The sequence below is a fragment of the Tachyglossus aculeatus genome, chromosome 1, assembly GCF_015852505.1.
Source record: "Tachyglossus aculeatus isolate mTacAcu1 chromosome 1, mTacAcu1.pri, whole genome shotgun sequence".
NCBI classification, from domain to species: Eukaryota; Metazoa; Chordata; class Mammalia; order Monotremata; family Tachyglossidae; genus Tachyglossus; species Tachyglossus aculeatus.
In genome coordinates, this window is record NC_052066.1 from 31,784,159 (window position 1) to 31,800,285 (window position 16,127).

At 43.6% G+C, this 16,127-nt stretch overlaps 1 protein-coding gene and 1 non-coding gene across 2 annotated transcripts; one reads left to right on the forward strand and one right to left on the reverse strand.

Moving 5' to 3' along the window:
* Nucleotides 1–1,307: 1,307 nt before the first annotated feature.
* On the forward strand, nt 1,308–4,691 carry LOC119926530 (histone-lysine N-methyltransferase MECOM-like). The gene is made up of 3 exons (XM_038744554.1): nt 1,308–1,422; nt 2,523–2,866; nt 4,545–4,691. Exons 1-3 carry the CDS (start codon nt 1,308–1,310, stop codon nt 4,593–4,595), a joined length of 510 nt encoding a protein of 169 aa, XP_038600482.1. The 3' UTR covers nt 4,596–4,691.
* A 9,397-nt stretch (nt 4,692–14,088) lies between these two features.
* On the reverse strand, nt 14,089–14,226 carry LOC119937892. Its single transcript, XR_005454268.1, has one exon. It is a non-coding gene; the product is annotated as a small nucleolar RNA SNORA7 (small nucleolar RNA).
* Between the last annotated feature and the right edge of the window lie 1,901 nt (nt 14,227–16,127).

Genomic DNA, 16,127 nt, shown 5'->3' on the forward strand with positions numbered 1-16,127 from the left:
CGCTTGAAATATAGATTTACTTCTGCTTTGTAAATTTAGCTGTTTTGTATTTTCATATTTGTAATGGAGATAGTTTGATATTTAATTTGTCATTAAATCTTTCTTGTGATTTCTTGTGATAGAGAAGCAGCGTTGCTCAGTGGAAAGAGCCCCGGCTTTAGAATCAAAGGTCATGGGTTCAAATCCCGACTGCCAATTGTCAGCTGTGTGACTTTGGGCAAGTCGCTTAACTTCTCTGTGCCTCAGTGACCTCATCTGTAAAATGGGGACTAAGACTCTGAGCCCCACATGGGACAACCTGATCTGTAACCCCCCAGCACTTAGAACAGTGCTTTGCACGTAGTAAGTGCTTAATAAATGCTATTATTATTATTATTATTATTATTATTCCCTGTGGACAGGGAATGTGTCTACCAACTTTGTTGTATTATACTCTCCCGAGTGTGCAGTGCCCTGCACACAGTAAGTGCTCAATAAATACCATTGATGGATTGACTGATTTAAAATAGTCACACAACATTTTCTTTAAATGCTTACACAAAGACGGCTAGGATGAGTATTGCTTCTGATTTGCACCCCGAAATTGTTATTCGGCTTTTGATTATACATTTTTTCATCAATTGAACAGCATTCTGGTTTTAAAGTGAGACTACCGCGCAGCAGATCTGACACAGATGTCTATTTTGTCACCCCAGAAATTAAAATCTAAATACACTTGTTTAAATTATGCATTGGGAGAGTTAACTGGTAGCTTAGAGGTCAGAGGGTCAGGGGTGCCAGTGGGAGGGCCCAGATGGGTTTGGCTTTCTCCTCTGTTTAAGATTTGAAATCACTTTGATGGAAATAACAGTATGACTGATTTAACCCTTTGAGGAGGTAGGGGAAATTTAACTGGACTATAATGGATAATTACCGGAGGGTAATTATCTATTCTTTTCAGGTGCTTTTCTATTAACAACTGTTTAAATGGTCGATCCCCTGGAATCCAGAATGTCTCAAACTTGAGACATTGAATTTACTTCAGTGTAAATTCAGTGTAAGGATAAAACCCTCAGAGATGGAAACTTTGAGATTTAAAAATAATCTGGTGCTGGGATTGGGGATCACTTTTTGTGGGATAATCCAAATTCTTTTTCCATTTCCTTAACTGGTCCAATGGGGTCTAAACCAGTTGACTCTCAGGGTGACATGCAAAGACTCGTTTGAATGATGGATTAGATCAATTTGGTGAAATGTGTTTTGTACTCTTTCTCCTTTTCATGTGCCACCATGGTACATATCTTCAAAGCCCAGCCCAGTATATAAACATGTGTGGGCATACACAAGTGTTTGAAGTTCACTTCACTAATGGTGAAGTTTTATGCATAGGTAGTGATGTGGCTGAAGTGACAATTTCAATAGTCCCCTCCACATTTTGCAAAGGTAAAAATTTTCCTTTGTTGATGTTTGTATTTGCTATTAATAGAGACTTGAGATTTCTTTTCATTCTGTTCCCAAGTGTCCAAATCCTTCTGTTCCCTCCATTTCAATTTACCAAACAGGAGATGAAGGATTTTATGAAATGGGAGAGACTGAGTCACAGAATGATCAACAATTTACCCAAGCTTGACATTTTCTTCCAAACATTTTCCAGAATGATAATAATAATGGCATTTGTTCAATGCTTACTCTGTGCCAGGCACTGTACTAAGTGTTGGAGTGGATACAAGCAAATCAGGTTGGACATAGTGCCTGTCCCACATGGGGTTCACAGTCTCAATCCCCATTTTATGGATGAGGTAACTGAGGCCCAAAGAAATGACTTGCCCAATGTCACACAGCAAGCAAGTGGCAGAGCCGGGATTAGAACCCGTGTTCTATCCACTTCGCTATGCTGCTTCTCAACACTCTATCTAATACTCTAGTAGTAATTGCAGTAATGGTATCATTTATTGAACCCACTGAATGAAGTGCATTCGTTCATTCAATTGCATTTATTGAGTGCTTACTCTGTGCAGAGCACTGAACTAAGTGCTTGGAAATTACAATTCAGCAACAAATAGAGACAATTCCTACCCAACAATGGGCTCATAGTCTTGAAGGGGGGAGACAGACATCAAAACAAGTAAACGGGCGTCAATATAAATAAAGAGAATTATAGATATACACACGTCATTAATAAAATCAATAGAATAATAAATATGTACATATATACACAAGTACTATGGGGCGGGGAAGGGGGTAGAGCAGAGGGAGGGAGTCGGGGCAATGGGGAGGGGAGGAGGAGCAGAGGAAAAGGAGGGACCGGCTCTTGGGAAGTACAGAACAACAATCCACTTCCGCAAAGAGCTTGCACTCCAATGGCAGTGCCTTTCAGTGACTTTCTTAAAAGTGTCAATATTCACATTTTAGAGTAGCTCCATTCTTTATGAACCTACTAATGAACTAGGATAAGTAGTATTTTCTCATCTGAATGGGCTTTCGCATTGAAAATGTCGTCATTTTCATTTTGATGAAATGAAATCCATTTGATTTGTTCCTAGGTGATGAGTGCAGTGTCTATGACAACTTTCCCGGAATCCCTTTGGAAGACATGTCAGAAGCTGTTGGAGAGGTCAACACTTTCTCCTCTCTCAAACTTCCAGAACCATCTTCTCCAGCAACATCGAATGAAGAATTCACCGTGAATGATGGGTCTCCTTATAAAGCCCCCATTTATATTCCCGATGACATTCCCATTCCTCCCGAGTTTGAACTCCGAGAGTCAAACATTCCAGGGGCTGGATTAGGAATATGGACCAAAAGGAAGATCGAGGCAGGTGAGAAGTTTGGGCCGTACGTCGGAGAGCAGCGAGCCAATCTTAAAGATCCCAGCTGTGGATGGGAGGTAAGATAAACTATTTCTACTATTCTGCTTTAATACACTTAATGTCTAAGAGATGGGGTCAAAGAAGACTTTGAGAAATGTTTTACAATGAGATATTAATTAAACCAAGTGAACATTTTTAAATTGCCCTTGTCTGCAGTGTATTTTCCAACTACTATTTTTAAACTAAAAATCCCACTTCTTCATATGGATACTTGCTTCCTAATACAATTATGTCCCTATAACTGGAACCATGGTTTCCCAAAAGGATGATCAATGTGAGTGGGGTTTTTGCTTTATTAAAAATACGGCTATTTGAGGGTACAAACATTTCAAATAACTGCTTCCTTCAGACTGAAGTGGCTTGAACGTATTTGCTAAACTGCGGGACGCTGGAACTCTATCCTAGATTCTGTGTTTTCATCTTGCTTCTTGGCAAGTGTGAGAGTAGGGGGTGGAATGGGCCCAAAATGACCAGATGTCCCATATTAGGTAGGCTGTTCATGATGTTTGGTGGCCATTCTGTCTCCCAAAATACAGCTAGTAGATGCCTCCGTACAGTTATGCTCCGGACAGAGTGGTGGCAACCTCAGCAGCAGAGATAAGGAGCCCTGTCTCCGCTTCAGCAAGGCACCCAACATGTTAAATATTTGCTAAGTACTTAATATGTGCCAGGCATGTACTAAGAAATGGGGTGGATACAAGCAAATTGGATGAGCTGGGCTTAGAACCCGGGTTCTCTAACTGTTAGGCCCTACTGCTCTTTCTGCTAGGCCCTGCTGCTTCTCTTCATCATCAGTCGTATTTATTGAGCGCTTACTATGTGCAGAGCACTGTACTAAGAGCTTGGGAAGTACAAATTGGCAACATATAGAGACAGTCCCTACCCAACAGTGGGCTCACTGTCTAGACTTTTTCTTCTTCCTGTTTTCAAGACCGTGGCCCCAACCCGTGGATAATCCTAACTATAGAAACTCCTGTCTTACTCTGAGTTCCAGAAACTGTGGATTCCTCAATAAGGGGGTAAGGTTGTTCAGGGAAGATTAGACGAGGCAGGAGATTTATGTGGTCAAGCCTCAAACACTGTGGTACGGAAGAGCCTTACTATAAATCCCGGAATGCCAAGGAATCAATTAAATGCCCGTCATTGGGATGAAGATGTTTAAACATTTCAAGTGAATTAAGTGCTGCTGGAAATGGGGTAAGGTTTATCTCTGAAATTCCTAAGTCTCAGACGTTTGTATATTTTCTAGAACTGAGAAGCAGCACGGCCTAGTGGGTAGGACACGGGACTGGAAGTCAGAAGGACCCGGGTTCTAATCTTGGCTCTGCCACCTGTCTGTTGTGGAACCTTGGGCAAGTCACTGAACTTCTCCGTGCCTCAGTTCCCTCATCTGTAAAACAGGGATTAAGACTGTGATCCCCATGTGGGAAGTAGACTGTGTCCAACCTGACTAGCATGTTTGTACCTTAGCACTTAGTACAGTGCCTGGCACATAGTGAGCACTTAACAAATACTATAAAACAAACAAACACATAAACTAAAAAAACAGCTTGGGAAGCCCTTCCCCTCTGCTCTCCATCAGCCCCTTGAGCAGCCTAGCTGAATCTTTCCACATTTTCTGCTGTCTTGGTTCAGATTTATGAGGATGTCAGAAGAACAATCACACTCTTTCTCCATCTTCCTCCTTTCCCACAGAGAACTTCTGTGACCCCGCAAGTTTTTGACTCTTGGCTCTGCTCTGCTTGAGAGCATCTGAAATCAGCACAGAACAGTCTTGCCAGACTGAGAGTCAATTTGGAGAAGGGACTGACCAGTGGCTACTCAGGAATTCACGTAGACAGAAGGCAGATCAACTTAGATTTATTTTAGCTTGTTCCCTTAATATTTATGGTCATTAATAGAATATTTGGTTTGGTTTTTAAATAGGAATAAATATGCAGTGCCTCCTGGACTTAATTTCAACTTTCTGTCCCTTTACATCGTTGGAATCCATGTATGAATTGACCAAATCACAATGAACAGCTATGAGAAATTGTATTCTTGGCGGAAACCTGAAAATTGGAGAATCAATGCAGTGTAATTACTAGAAAGGATTATTTTTAATCTTTGACATTAGTATCTTTAACTTCATTGATTTAGTTATTCATTTTGTAGTAGAAGTTGGAAGAAATCAGCATACCATAAACTACTCTGTGTGTGTGTGTGTGTGTGTGTGTGTGTGTAATGTAAGTTGAAGCCAAACACGTTCTCACTTCATGCCATTATGATTCTCCTTTAATAATCCTGAGTAGTCATACAAGGAATTACTCGTTAGATTTTTATTACAAAATCATTGAAGTTAAAGCAACAAATGCAGTACTGTTCACAATACCGTAAAGCCTGGGAACAAACTGAAGCTTAGATGGTGAAATAATTTGGCTACTTCAGGAGAGACTTTGCATCTTTGTGTCCTTTCCATCCTATCCACTCCCTCTCTCTCTCTTTCCCCTTCCTCCCTATTTCACCTCTCCCTCCCTTTCCCCTCATTTCTCCCATCCCCTCTCTTCTCCCTTTGCCTCTTCTTTTTCACTTCCCCTCTCTGTCCCACTCCTTCTCCTCCATTTCCTACTCTTCTTCCCTCCTTCCTTTCCCACTTTTCTCCCCCTCTAGACTGTACGCTCCTTGTGGGCAGCGAATGTGTCTACCAACTCTGTTATATTGAACTCTCCCAAGCTTAGTACAGTGGTCTGTGCAGAGTAAGTGCTCAATAAATATGATTGATTAATTGATTAATTTCTCCTCCTCCCCATCCCATTCCTCCCCCTTGCCCCTCCCTTCCTTTCTTCTCCCCCTTTCCCTCTTTACCCCACTTTCCCCTCTCCTCTTTCCATTCTTCCTTTCTCTCCTCTTCTCACTCTCTCTACTCCTGCCTTCCTTCTCTTACTCCTTTACCTTCCTCCCTCTTCTTCTTTCTTCCCTATTTTCCCCACTCCTCTCCCTTCTCACCTTTCCTCTTTCCACTCTCCCTCCCTCTCTTCCCCCCTTTTCCCCTTCTCTCTGGCTTTCTCTTCCCCTCCCCCTTTCCTCCTTCCCCCTGCTCTCCCCCACTCTTATTTCCTCCCACCCTCAATTGGTATTGATTCTATAAGGACCCATATAAAACAATGCAAGTAATTCTGACGAACAGTGGCGACATTATGTTTGAGGGTAAATAAGGTGAATCTGACACAGGAACATTCATTGGCAGTGAACAAGAAAAATAAAACTAGAAGAGCCTCCTTGGGTTTGTAATATGATAACCATAAAATACTAGGCCATTGGCCATGTCACAGGAAGTTTCAGATTTTCGATGAACTTTTCTATCTATTCCCGATCTGGAAACTACACGGTGAGCCAAGGAACCAAAAGGATGTGCTGAGGCCTGCTTAAATGACGGGCTATGAATCGGAATTTTCTCTCAATTTCTCAGCCTAGAGCGGAGTATTATCTAGTAAGATGTTAATTAATTAAAATACTGTTTGAACACCAGGTCAACAGACTGGGTCAAAGGCCATCATTTGTTACCATTAGTCATTTGTAGCTTTTTTTCTCTTTGCTAGAATCTCAATTGTCTCTGGAGGGGTCTTACTGCTGTGGCTTTATGATTATTTGAAAAGGGAACATTTAACTACTTCCTAATCAACAAAGAAAACAAGTTTTCCGGGGATAGCCATAAATCTCTTCCCAAACCAAAGCAAAAACAAAACTTAAACTTGGTGAGTTCATCTTGTCCGATAGTGTGGGAAAAGAGGTAGGAAAAATGACAAAGGAGTGGATTCCTTAGAAATATGGAATTGAATTCTCTCTTGTGTGTAGAGGGGAAGGACCTGGGCTATTTAGAGGATTCTTTCTGTGGGGATTTTCATCTGGTGGGAAGTGGAGGGAGGGACTGGAATGGTTTGGTTGATTGTTATTCTTTGGGAGCCAAGGCTCACAGCACCCAGCATCCCTGACCAACAGCATTGCTTGGGGTGCATTGGGTTTCCTAGGTCTATTTTTTTTTAATGGTATTTATTAAGCAGTTACTCTATGGGTCGGGCACTGTTTTCAGCTCTGGGGTAGATACAGGCTAATCAGGTTGGACACAGTCCCTGTCCCCATGGAACTCATAATCTTTATCCACATTTTACAGATGAAGTAACTGAGGCATGGAGAAGTGAAATGATTTGCCCCAGGTCACACAGAGGGCAAATGGTAGAGCCAGGATTAGAACCCAGGTCCTTCTTTTTAGATAATAATAATAATGACATTTATTAAGCACTTACTATATGCAAAGCACTGTTCTAAGCGCAGAGGGCTCTGCAGCGTGGAGGGGAGGGGTGAGGCAGGCTAATTGCCTCTCTAACTCAAATTTCTGAGGAAATTCAGGGTGTCAAGTTATAGTAAAGCAAAAATCCTAGAACCTACAAAGCTGTCTAATTGTCCCTCTCACAGTCTTTATAACATGACTGTTGGCACATGCAAGTCATCCTACCTTACCAACAGATGGTTTTGCAGCGAAACTAAAGGCAGATGAAGAGAGAAGATATCAATAAGCACATTGTCCCTTACTGATGTGCTTAATCAATCACATTGATATATTGATTATTGATGTGCTTAATCAATATAAAACATATATTTTATTGTTTGTCTCTCCCTCTAGACTGTAAGCTCCTTGTGGGTAGGGAGGGGGTTTACCAGTATAGTGCTCTGCACATAACTGATCAATAAAAAGCATTGACTGATTGATTGATTGATCGATCCAACTCCCCACTTGTAACCAGGACAAGCAGCGTGGCATAGTAGATACAGCATGGTCCCGAGTGTCAGAAAGTCATGGGCTCTACTCCTGGCTCCACCACTTGTCTGCTGTGTGGCCTTGGGCAAGTCACTTCACTTCTCTGGGCCTCAGCAACCTCATCTGTAAAATAGGGACTGAGACTGAGAGTCCCACGTGGGACAGCGACTGTGTTCAACCAGATTTGCTTGTATCCACCCCAGCACTTAGTACAATTATTATTTGGCTAAGGCTGCCTCCACAGCTGACTTTTGCGGTCCAGGAGAAGGTTGCCAGGATGGCAGAGAGGCAGAAAGAGGAACATTTGGTACTTAACACCACTGTGCCTGACATCCCAGTCATACCAGTGATCCTCCCCTCTGCCTCCTGGCAGAAGAAAGTTCACCACTGAGCTTGGGAGCACTGCAGAGGTCTCCCCCAGGGTCTGAACCATGGCAGGCATGAGGCATCAAAGAAAGAAGAATCAGGCCTCGATCAAACGCTGAGCCTGGTGCATGGGGCAGACCCCAGGGTAGCCTAGTGGATTGAGCTTTGGCTGGGAGTTAGAGGACCTGTGTTCTAATTATTCAGTCATTCATTCATTCAATCGTATTTATTGAGCACTTACTGTGTGCGGATCACTGTACTAAGCGCTTGGAAAGTACATGTCGTCAACATATAGAGACGGTCCCTACCCAACGACGGGCTCACGGTCTAGAAGGGGGAGACAGGTAACAAAACAAAACATGTAGACAGGTGTCAAAATCGTCAGAGCAAATAGAATTATAGCTATGTGCACATCATTAAAATAAATAGAATAGTAAATCTGTACAAGTAGAATAAATAGAATAATGAATCTGTACAAATATATACAAGTGCTGTGGGGAGGGGAATGAAGTAGGGCATCCCACCTGCCATCACACTGCTCTAAAACACTTATCTGCTCTCACCTTCATCAATCGTATTTATTGAGCGCTTACTGTGTGCAGAGCACTGTACTAAGCACTTGATTACTGCATCAGCCTCCTCGGTAAGCTCCCTGCCTCCATCCTCTCGCTGATCCAGCCCAACCTTTACTCCGCTCCCTGGATTTCCTAAAACGTTCTGCACACATCTCCCCGCTCCTGCTGTGTGACCCTGGGCAAATCCCTTAAGGTCTCTGTGCCTCCGTTCCCTTATCTATCTGCAAAATCAGGATTCAATACCTGTGCTGCCTCCTACTCAGAATGCAAGTCTCATGTGGGACCTGATGATCAGGTATCCACCCCAGTGCCCTAGTACAGTGCTTGGCACATAGTAAACACTTGACAAAGACCACAGTTATCATTATTATTATTATTCTGTGGGCTGGGTGGTCCAGGTTCCAGAAGCACAACATTCCTTCTCTCCCTTAATGCCCCACCCTATATGTGAGACTCCTAGTGAGTCCCCTCATTGCCTGAGATGTGCACATTTCTTATGACCAAGATTTTTTCTTTAGGATTTTCAGGACATAAAGCTTGAAGAGCCTAATGACGGCAAGTAGTTCAAACCCAGAGACTGGGGGTGTGATCTACTTAAATTAGGCCAGCCAGGAATTACCCTGGTTCCACGAGCTGATTTGGCTCTGCCCCAGTTCTGCTCAGTTTGGGGGATTGCAGGTGGACCTGGAGTAAGCGTCTTCATTCAGCTAGTGGATAGAGTACGGGCTTGGGAGCCAGAAGGTCATGGGTTCTAATCTTGGCTTCACCATTTATCTGCTGTGCCTCAGTGACCTCATCTGTAAAATGGGGATCGAGACTATAAGCCCCAGTGGGACAGGGACTGTGTCCACCTCGATTTGCTTGTATCGACCTCAGCGCTTAGTACAGTGCCTCGCACACAGTATGTACTAAACAGTAATAATAATAGTAATAATAATCATCATCATCAATCGTATATATTGAGCGCTTACTGTGTGCAGAGCACTGTACTAAGCGCTTGGGAAATACAAGTTGGCAACATAGAGACAGTCCCTACCCAACAGTGGGCTCACAGTCTAAAAGGGGGAGAATAATGGCATTTGTTAAGCACTTACTATGTACCGAGCACTGTTCTAAATGCTGAGGTAGATACAACATAATCAGGTTGTCCCAAGTGGGACTCACAGTTTCCATTCCGATTTTACAGATGAGGTCCCTGAGGCATAGAGAAGCCAAGTGACTTTCCCAGAGTCACACAGCTGACCAGTGGCAGAGCCGGGATTAGAACCCATGACCTCTGACTCCCAAACTGGGGCTCTTTCCACTAATCCAAGCTGTACCACAATTATTATTATTATTAGAATGCTCTCTCTCACATCCCAAATATTCAGGGAACATGGTACAAATGAAAAGAATCTTATTGTCGGAAGAGAGAGACTTTTAAGAGGTGTGATGCGGTTCCTGGTGGAAACAGACCCTGTGTCTGTGGACTGATATGGAGAGGATGAATGCTCAATTATATTGGTACTTAGTATGCACTACTCTGAACTGCTATTTGACGGCTGCTGCAGCAGAGGTTTCTCCCAGGAATGTCCTCTGTACACATATCTTTCCCCAGGTAGGTATTTGTTGTGATTATGGATGTTATTATTATAATGATAATTATTATTATTCACCTATCCTAGTAACAGAGTCACCATTCCAGTGTTCACCAAGGTTTCAATGTTTAGTAATTGTTTTATGATATTATGTATAGTAATTGTTAAGCTTAAGTGCTTACTATTTGCCAGGCACTGTTATAAGCTCTGGGTAGGTACAAGCTAATCAGGTTGGACACAGTCAATGCCCCCTGTAGGATTTACAGCCTTAATCCCCATTTTGCTGATGAGACAACTGAGGCCCAGAAACATTAAGTGGCTTGTCCAAGTCACAAAGCAGATGTGGCAGAGCTGGGATTAGAACCCAGGTCCATCTGGCATCCAGGCCTGTGCTCTATCCACTAGGTCATGCTGCTTCTATCTGACCATGCTGTTTGAGCTTGGATAGAAATGTTATCTGCCCTTGGTTTTGGTGACCCACAACTTTTTCTGATTCTCCTCCTACCTCTCTTCTGCTTCTCCTCTGTTTTCTTTTTCTTTTTTTGCTTCCTCCTCTTTTATCTCTTACCCCTAACTGTGGATGTCCAGCAGGGCTCTGTCCTGGGTACCCTAGCCTTCTCTGTCTACACTCATTTTCTCTTGGAAAGCTTATCACTTCCTTGGATGGCTTCATATACCCCCCTCTATGCAGATGACTTCTAAATCTCCCTTTCTCATCCAGACCTCTCGAATTTTCTATTGCTTCCAAGATGTTCCTGCTTGGACGGTCTACCTTGCACTTAGAACTCAACAGGTCACATAGTTGAATTTCTCAACTTCCATCAGAAGCCCCCTTCTCTTCCTAACAAACACTCCTTAACTTTGGCTTCAAGGCTCACCTCCAGTTCTATTCATTTTACATATCGGCTCACCTCACTGCTACTCCCCAGTTTCCACTCTTTGTTCTCCCCAAGCTCACCTCCTATATGTTCCCCACTCAAATAAAATTTCAGTAAAGTCCCAAGTGCCTTCTGATTCAATATGGTGCTCCGGGATTCCTTTGGTACCAATTAGCATTCCCAGAAGCCCTAGTACTAAATCAGGCCTGCAGTGATTCACCAAACTGGGAGCAACACAGGCTTCTCTGGGCCTTGCAGGGCAGTAGTTTGCAGAAAGATATTAGTACCAAATCACCCCGAAAAGGTAGAATCCTCCCATATTTCCCCATCCCTTTGCAACTTAATAAATCACTTGCTCCCTCCCTCCTTCCCTCCCTGACTGCCATCTTCAAACCCTTGCTCACACTATTCCCCGGGGCCCAGAACGCCCTCCGTTGCCTGCTTCACCCCACTCCACCCCCTAAAATTAATCAGACATCATCTGTCTCCACCTTCAAAGACCACCTCAATTTCCACCTCCTTCAATTTAGACTTCCCCCTTTAATTCCCAACTCTCCGAGTCATATCAGCCCAACAGCCACCTCTAGCCCTTTCGTATTTATTCACTCCCAACCCACTAATAAGAAGGGCTGTGACCATTTTGAGGTTCTCCTGGAGGTTTTAATCAGTTCAGCAGGAGGCCCAGGAAACTGGACCTGTTGAACCAGACCTTTCCAAGTGAATCATAACTGGCAAGACCTTGACTCTTTGGCAGTTCCATATTTGACATGCCACGCGGTTAGCGTGACCTAGAGTGGTTATCCTCAAGTTGCCACAGATCCTTCTGTCACATCAAGCCCTGCCCAAACCCTTGACAGACTATTTTTGGAGCACTGATGTTTCTGGGACTGAGTGACCCCCTAATGTAACGTGGCCTAGTGGATAGACACGGGTTTGGGAGTCAGAAGGTCCTGGCTTCTAATCCTGGCTCCTCCACTTGTCTGCTACGTGACCTGGGGCAAGTCACTTCATTTCTCTGGTCTCAGTTACTTTATCTGTAAAATGGAGATTGACTGTGAGTCCTGTGTGGGAAAGGGACTGTCTTCCCTAGCATTTAGTACAGTGACTGGCACGTGGTAAGCACTTAACAAATACCACAATTATCATTTTTATTATTATTCTAATGGCCCAAGGCACAAATGTTCCTGGGCGCAGGGGGGTAGAAAGTGAGGGAAAAGAGGGATGGAAGAGCAAACTCTGGCAGGTGCATCAACTCTGTCAAGTGGAGACCTGCACCTTAACTTCAACATGAGGAAAACTCTCTCATTGGGGTTAGTATCCTAGAAACATGCCAGTAGCTACTGGCCACTTCCATTGCATGGATTATCTTCCAGAAGCTGGTCAGGCTTGTCGGTTCACTGATCCAAGTCTCCAAAACTCACAGTGGCTTCAAGTGTCTTTGCAATGAGGCCTCGAGTAGACCTATGCCTCAGTTACCTCATCTGTAAAATGGGGATTAATATTGTGAGCCCCATGTGGGACATGGTCTGTGTCTAACCTGATTAGCTTGTATCTACCCCAGTGCTTAGTACAATGCCTGACACGTATCACTTAACAAGTACTGTGAAATACAAAAATGAAAACAAAACAGGGAAAACCATTCTGGCTCAAAACAGACTTCAAGTAGGATCAATTTCTCATCTTTTAATTTCAGTAAAGTCTCAAGGGCCGTCTGATTCAATATGGTGCTTCAGGATTCCTCTGGCACCAAGTAGCGTTTCCAGAAGCCCCAGTACTAAATCAGGCCTGCAGTGATTCACCAAACTGGGAGCAGCACAGACTTCTCTGGGCCCTGCAGGGTAGTAGTTTGCAGAAAGATATTAGTACCAAATCACTCAGAGAAGGTAGAATTCTCCCATATTTCATGTCTGTCTGTCTATCTATCTACCTGTCCATCCATCTATCTACCATCTATCTGAATTTGTCCTTTATCATCTGTACTCCCATGCACATTACTGTAGCCAGTTGTTTTATATGTTAAACTCTTTCCTCAAACCTTCAGTACCCCAACATGTACAGTATTTGGCTATGTAGTTTATTGATAAAATTGAAACCATTGGGTGTGGCCTCCCTAAAATCTCCCTTGCTCTTCCCTAGCCCCTCCCTCCTCCTGCCCTTTCTTTGACTCTCCCATCTTTCCCAGTAGAATCTCAATTCCACATGTGCTGTACTTAGCCATATACTTTATTGAGAAATTGAAACAGGCATGATCCACCTAATATCTGCCCTGCTTCTCTTCAGTTCCTCCCTTCTTCTGCCCTCCCCGACTCAACTCTCCCATCTTTCCCTGCAGAATCTCAAGAGATCTCCTGCCTACTCAAATATACCTCCCTCTACCTCTGCCCCCATCACTTGCAACTTAACAAATCACTTGCTCCCTCCCTCCTTCCCTCCCTGACTGCCATCTTCAACTGTAAACTCTCCAAAGGTTTCTTCTCCACTGCTTTCAAACACGTTTATTTATCCCCTATCCTAAAAAATAAAAAATCCCTTGACCCCATGGCTCCCTCCAGTCATCACTCCATTTCCTTCCAACCTTTCTCTCCAAACTCCCTGTTATCTACATCCACTTCTCTTCCAATTCTCTCCTTGATCCCCTCCAATATGGCTTCTGCCCCTCCACTCCATGGGAACTGCCCACAAAGAGGTCACCAATGTTCCCCTTCTTGCCAAATTGAGTAGTCTCTCATCCATTCTAGTCCTCAACCTCTCATCTGCCTTTGATCCTGTGGATCACCCCCTATTCCTGGAAATATTATACAACCTTAGCTTAAAAACAATGATTGTCTTGTCTTATGCTATTGAGTGGTCTCTGACCCATAGTGACAACATAGACACATCTCTCCTACAACGCCCCTCCTCCATCTGCAATCATTCTGGTAGTATATACACAGCTTTCTTGGTAAAAATACGGAAGTGGTTTACCATTGCCTCCTTCCACATAGTAAACTTGAGTCTCCACCCTGGGCCCTTTCCCATGCTGCTGCTGCCCAGCACAGGTGAGTTTTGACTTGTAGCAGATTGCCTTCCACTCACTAGCCACTGCCCATGCTAGAAATGGAATGGGTAGGCCTCTGCTTGACTCTTCTTCCTGTAGTCGAGACTGGAAGAGTACTAGAAACTCTCCAGGTGAGACCCCGAGAGGGGAAATAATGATGATTATTGAAAATAATAATATTGTATTCGTTAAGCACTTACTATGCATCAAGTATTGTACTAAGTGCTGGGTAATCAAAGTAATTAGGTCAAACGCAGTCCCTGTCTCACATGGGGCTCACAGGGAGAACAGGTATTGAATCCCATTTTACATTTGGGGAAACTGAGGCACAGAGAAATTAGGTGTCCAAGGTCACATAACAGGCAAGTGGAAGAACCAGAATTAGAACCCAGGTTCTCTGACTCCCAGGCTAGTGCTATTTCTGCTAGGTACACTGTTTAACTGACACTGTTCTCTCCTGGTTCTCCTCCTATGTCTCTGGCCATTAATTCTCAGTCTTTTTCACAGGCTCCTCCACTGCCTCCAATACCCTAATTGTGGGAGGCCCTCAAAGCTCAGTGCTGGGTCCCCTTTTCTCCATCTACACCCATTCCCTTTGAGAACTCATTCCCTTCCGTGGATTCAACTACCATCTCTATGAGGATGATTCTCAAATCTACATCTCCATTCATTCAATTGTATTTATTGAGCGCTTACTGTGTGCAGAGCACTGTACTAAGCACTTGGGAAGTACAAGTTGGCAACATATAGAGACAGTCCCTACCCAACAGTGGGCTCACAGCCTAGAAAGTGCTCACCTTTCTCCTCTGCAGTCTCATATTCCTCTTGCCTTCAGTATATCTCTACTTGGATGTCCTACCAACAGCTGCAACTCAAAATGTCCCAAACAGAACTCCTCATCTTCCTACCCAAAACCTGTCCTCCTCCTGTCTTTTCCATTACTGTGGACAGCATCACTACCCTCCCTTTCTTACAAATCCATAACTTTGGCATTATTCTTGACTCATCTCTTTCATCCAACCCACATATTTCCTCTGTCTCCAAATCCTGTCAGTTCTGCCCCCATAAAGTCACCAAAACTGTCCTTCCATCTTCATCCAAACTGCTGCCACACTAATCCAAGCATTTCTCCTATTCCACCTTGACGAATTACATGAGCCTCCTTGCTGATCTCCCTGCCACCCATCACTCCCTATTACAGTCCATACTGTGCTCTACTGACCACATCATTTTTCCACAAAGACATTCAGGCCATGTCTCTTTGCTCTTCAAGAACCTCCTGTGTTTGCCCATCCTCCTCCTCATCAAACGGAAACTACTTATCATTGGCTTTAAAAGACTCATTCAGCTCTCCCCTTCCTTCCTTACCTCACTGATCTCCAACTGCAGCCCACCCCACACAATTCACTCCTCTAGTGCCAGTTTGCTCATTGTGCTTTCATCATCTCTCCACCGACCCCTTTCATTCATTCAATTGTATTTATTTAGCACAGAGCACTGGACTAAGCACTTAACACTTTACTTCTGTCCTGGACCTCCTTCTCCCTCCATTCATGCCAGAGCATCTCCACTCTTCCCATTTTCAAAGCCTTATAAAGATCACATCTCCTCCGAAAGGCCTTCCGAATTAAGCCCTCATTTTCTTGACTCCCTCTCCCTACTGTGTCATCTCTGTGCTTGGAAGTCTTCCCTATGGACACTTGGTAACCATCCCACCCTCAGCCCCACAACACTTATGAATATATTTGTAACTTATTCCTTTGTATTAATGTTGGTTTTCCCTATAAGATTTTAAGTTCTGTTTAGGCAAGTGACGTTTTTACCAATTCCATTGTATTTTACTATCCCAAGCATTTAGTACAATGCTCAAGTAAGCATTCAGTAAATACCATGGAATGATTGATTGTACCGTTTAAGCGCTTGGTATTCACCCCACCCACAGCCCCAAAGAACTTATATATGTATCTGTAATTCATTTTAATGTTTGCCTCCCCATCTAGGCTGTGAGTTCCTTGTGGACAGGGAACATGTCTGCCAAATCTATTGCACT

What these genes read in the sequence shown, in the direction of transcription:
- LOC119926530 (XM_038744554.1), top strand. Translation starts at nt 1,308, where the DNA reads ATGTGTGGGCATACACAAGTGTTTGAAGTTCACTTCACTAATGGTGAA. An exon ending in CCCCTCCACATTTTGCAAAG is followed by an intron (nt 1,423 to 2,522) that starts GTAAAAATTTTC and finishes ATTTGTTCCTAG; the next exon opens with GTGATGAGTGCAGTGTCTAT. An exon ending in ATCCCAGCTGTGGATGGGAG is followed by an intron (nt 2,867 to 4,544) that starts GTAAGATAAACT and finishes CCTTTCCCACAG; the next exon opens with AGAACTTCTGTGACCCCGCA.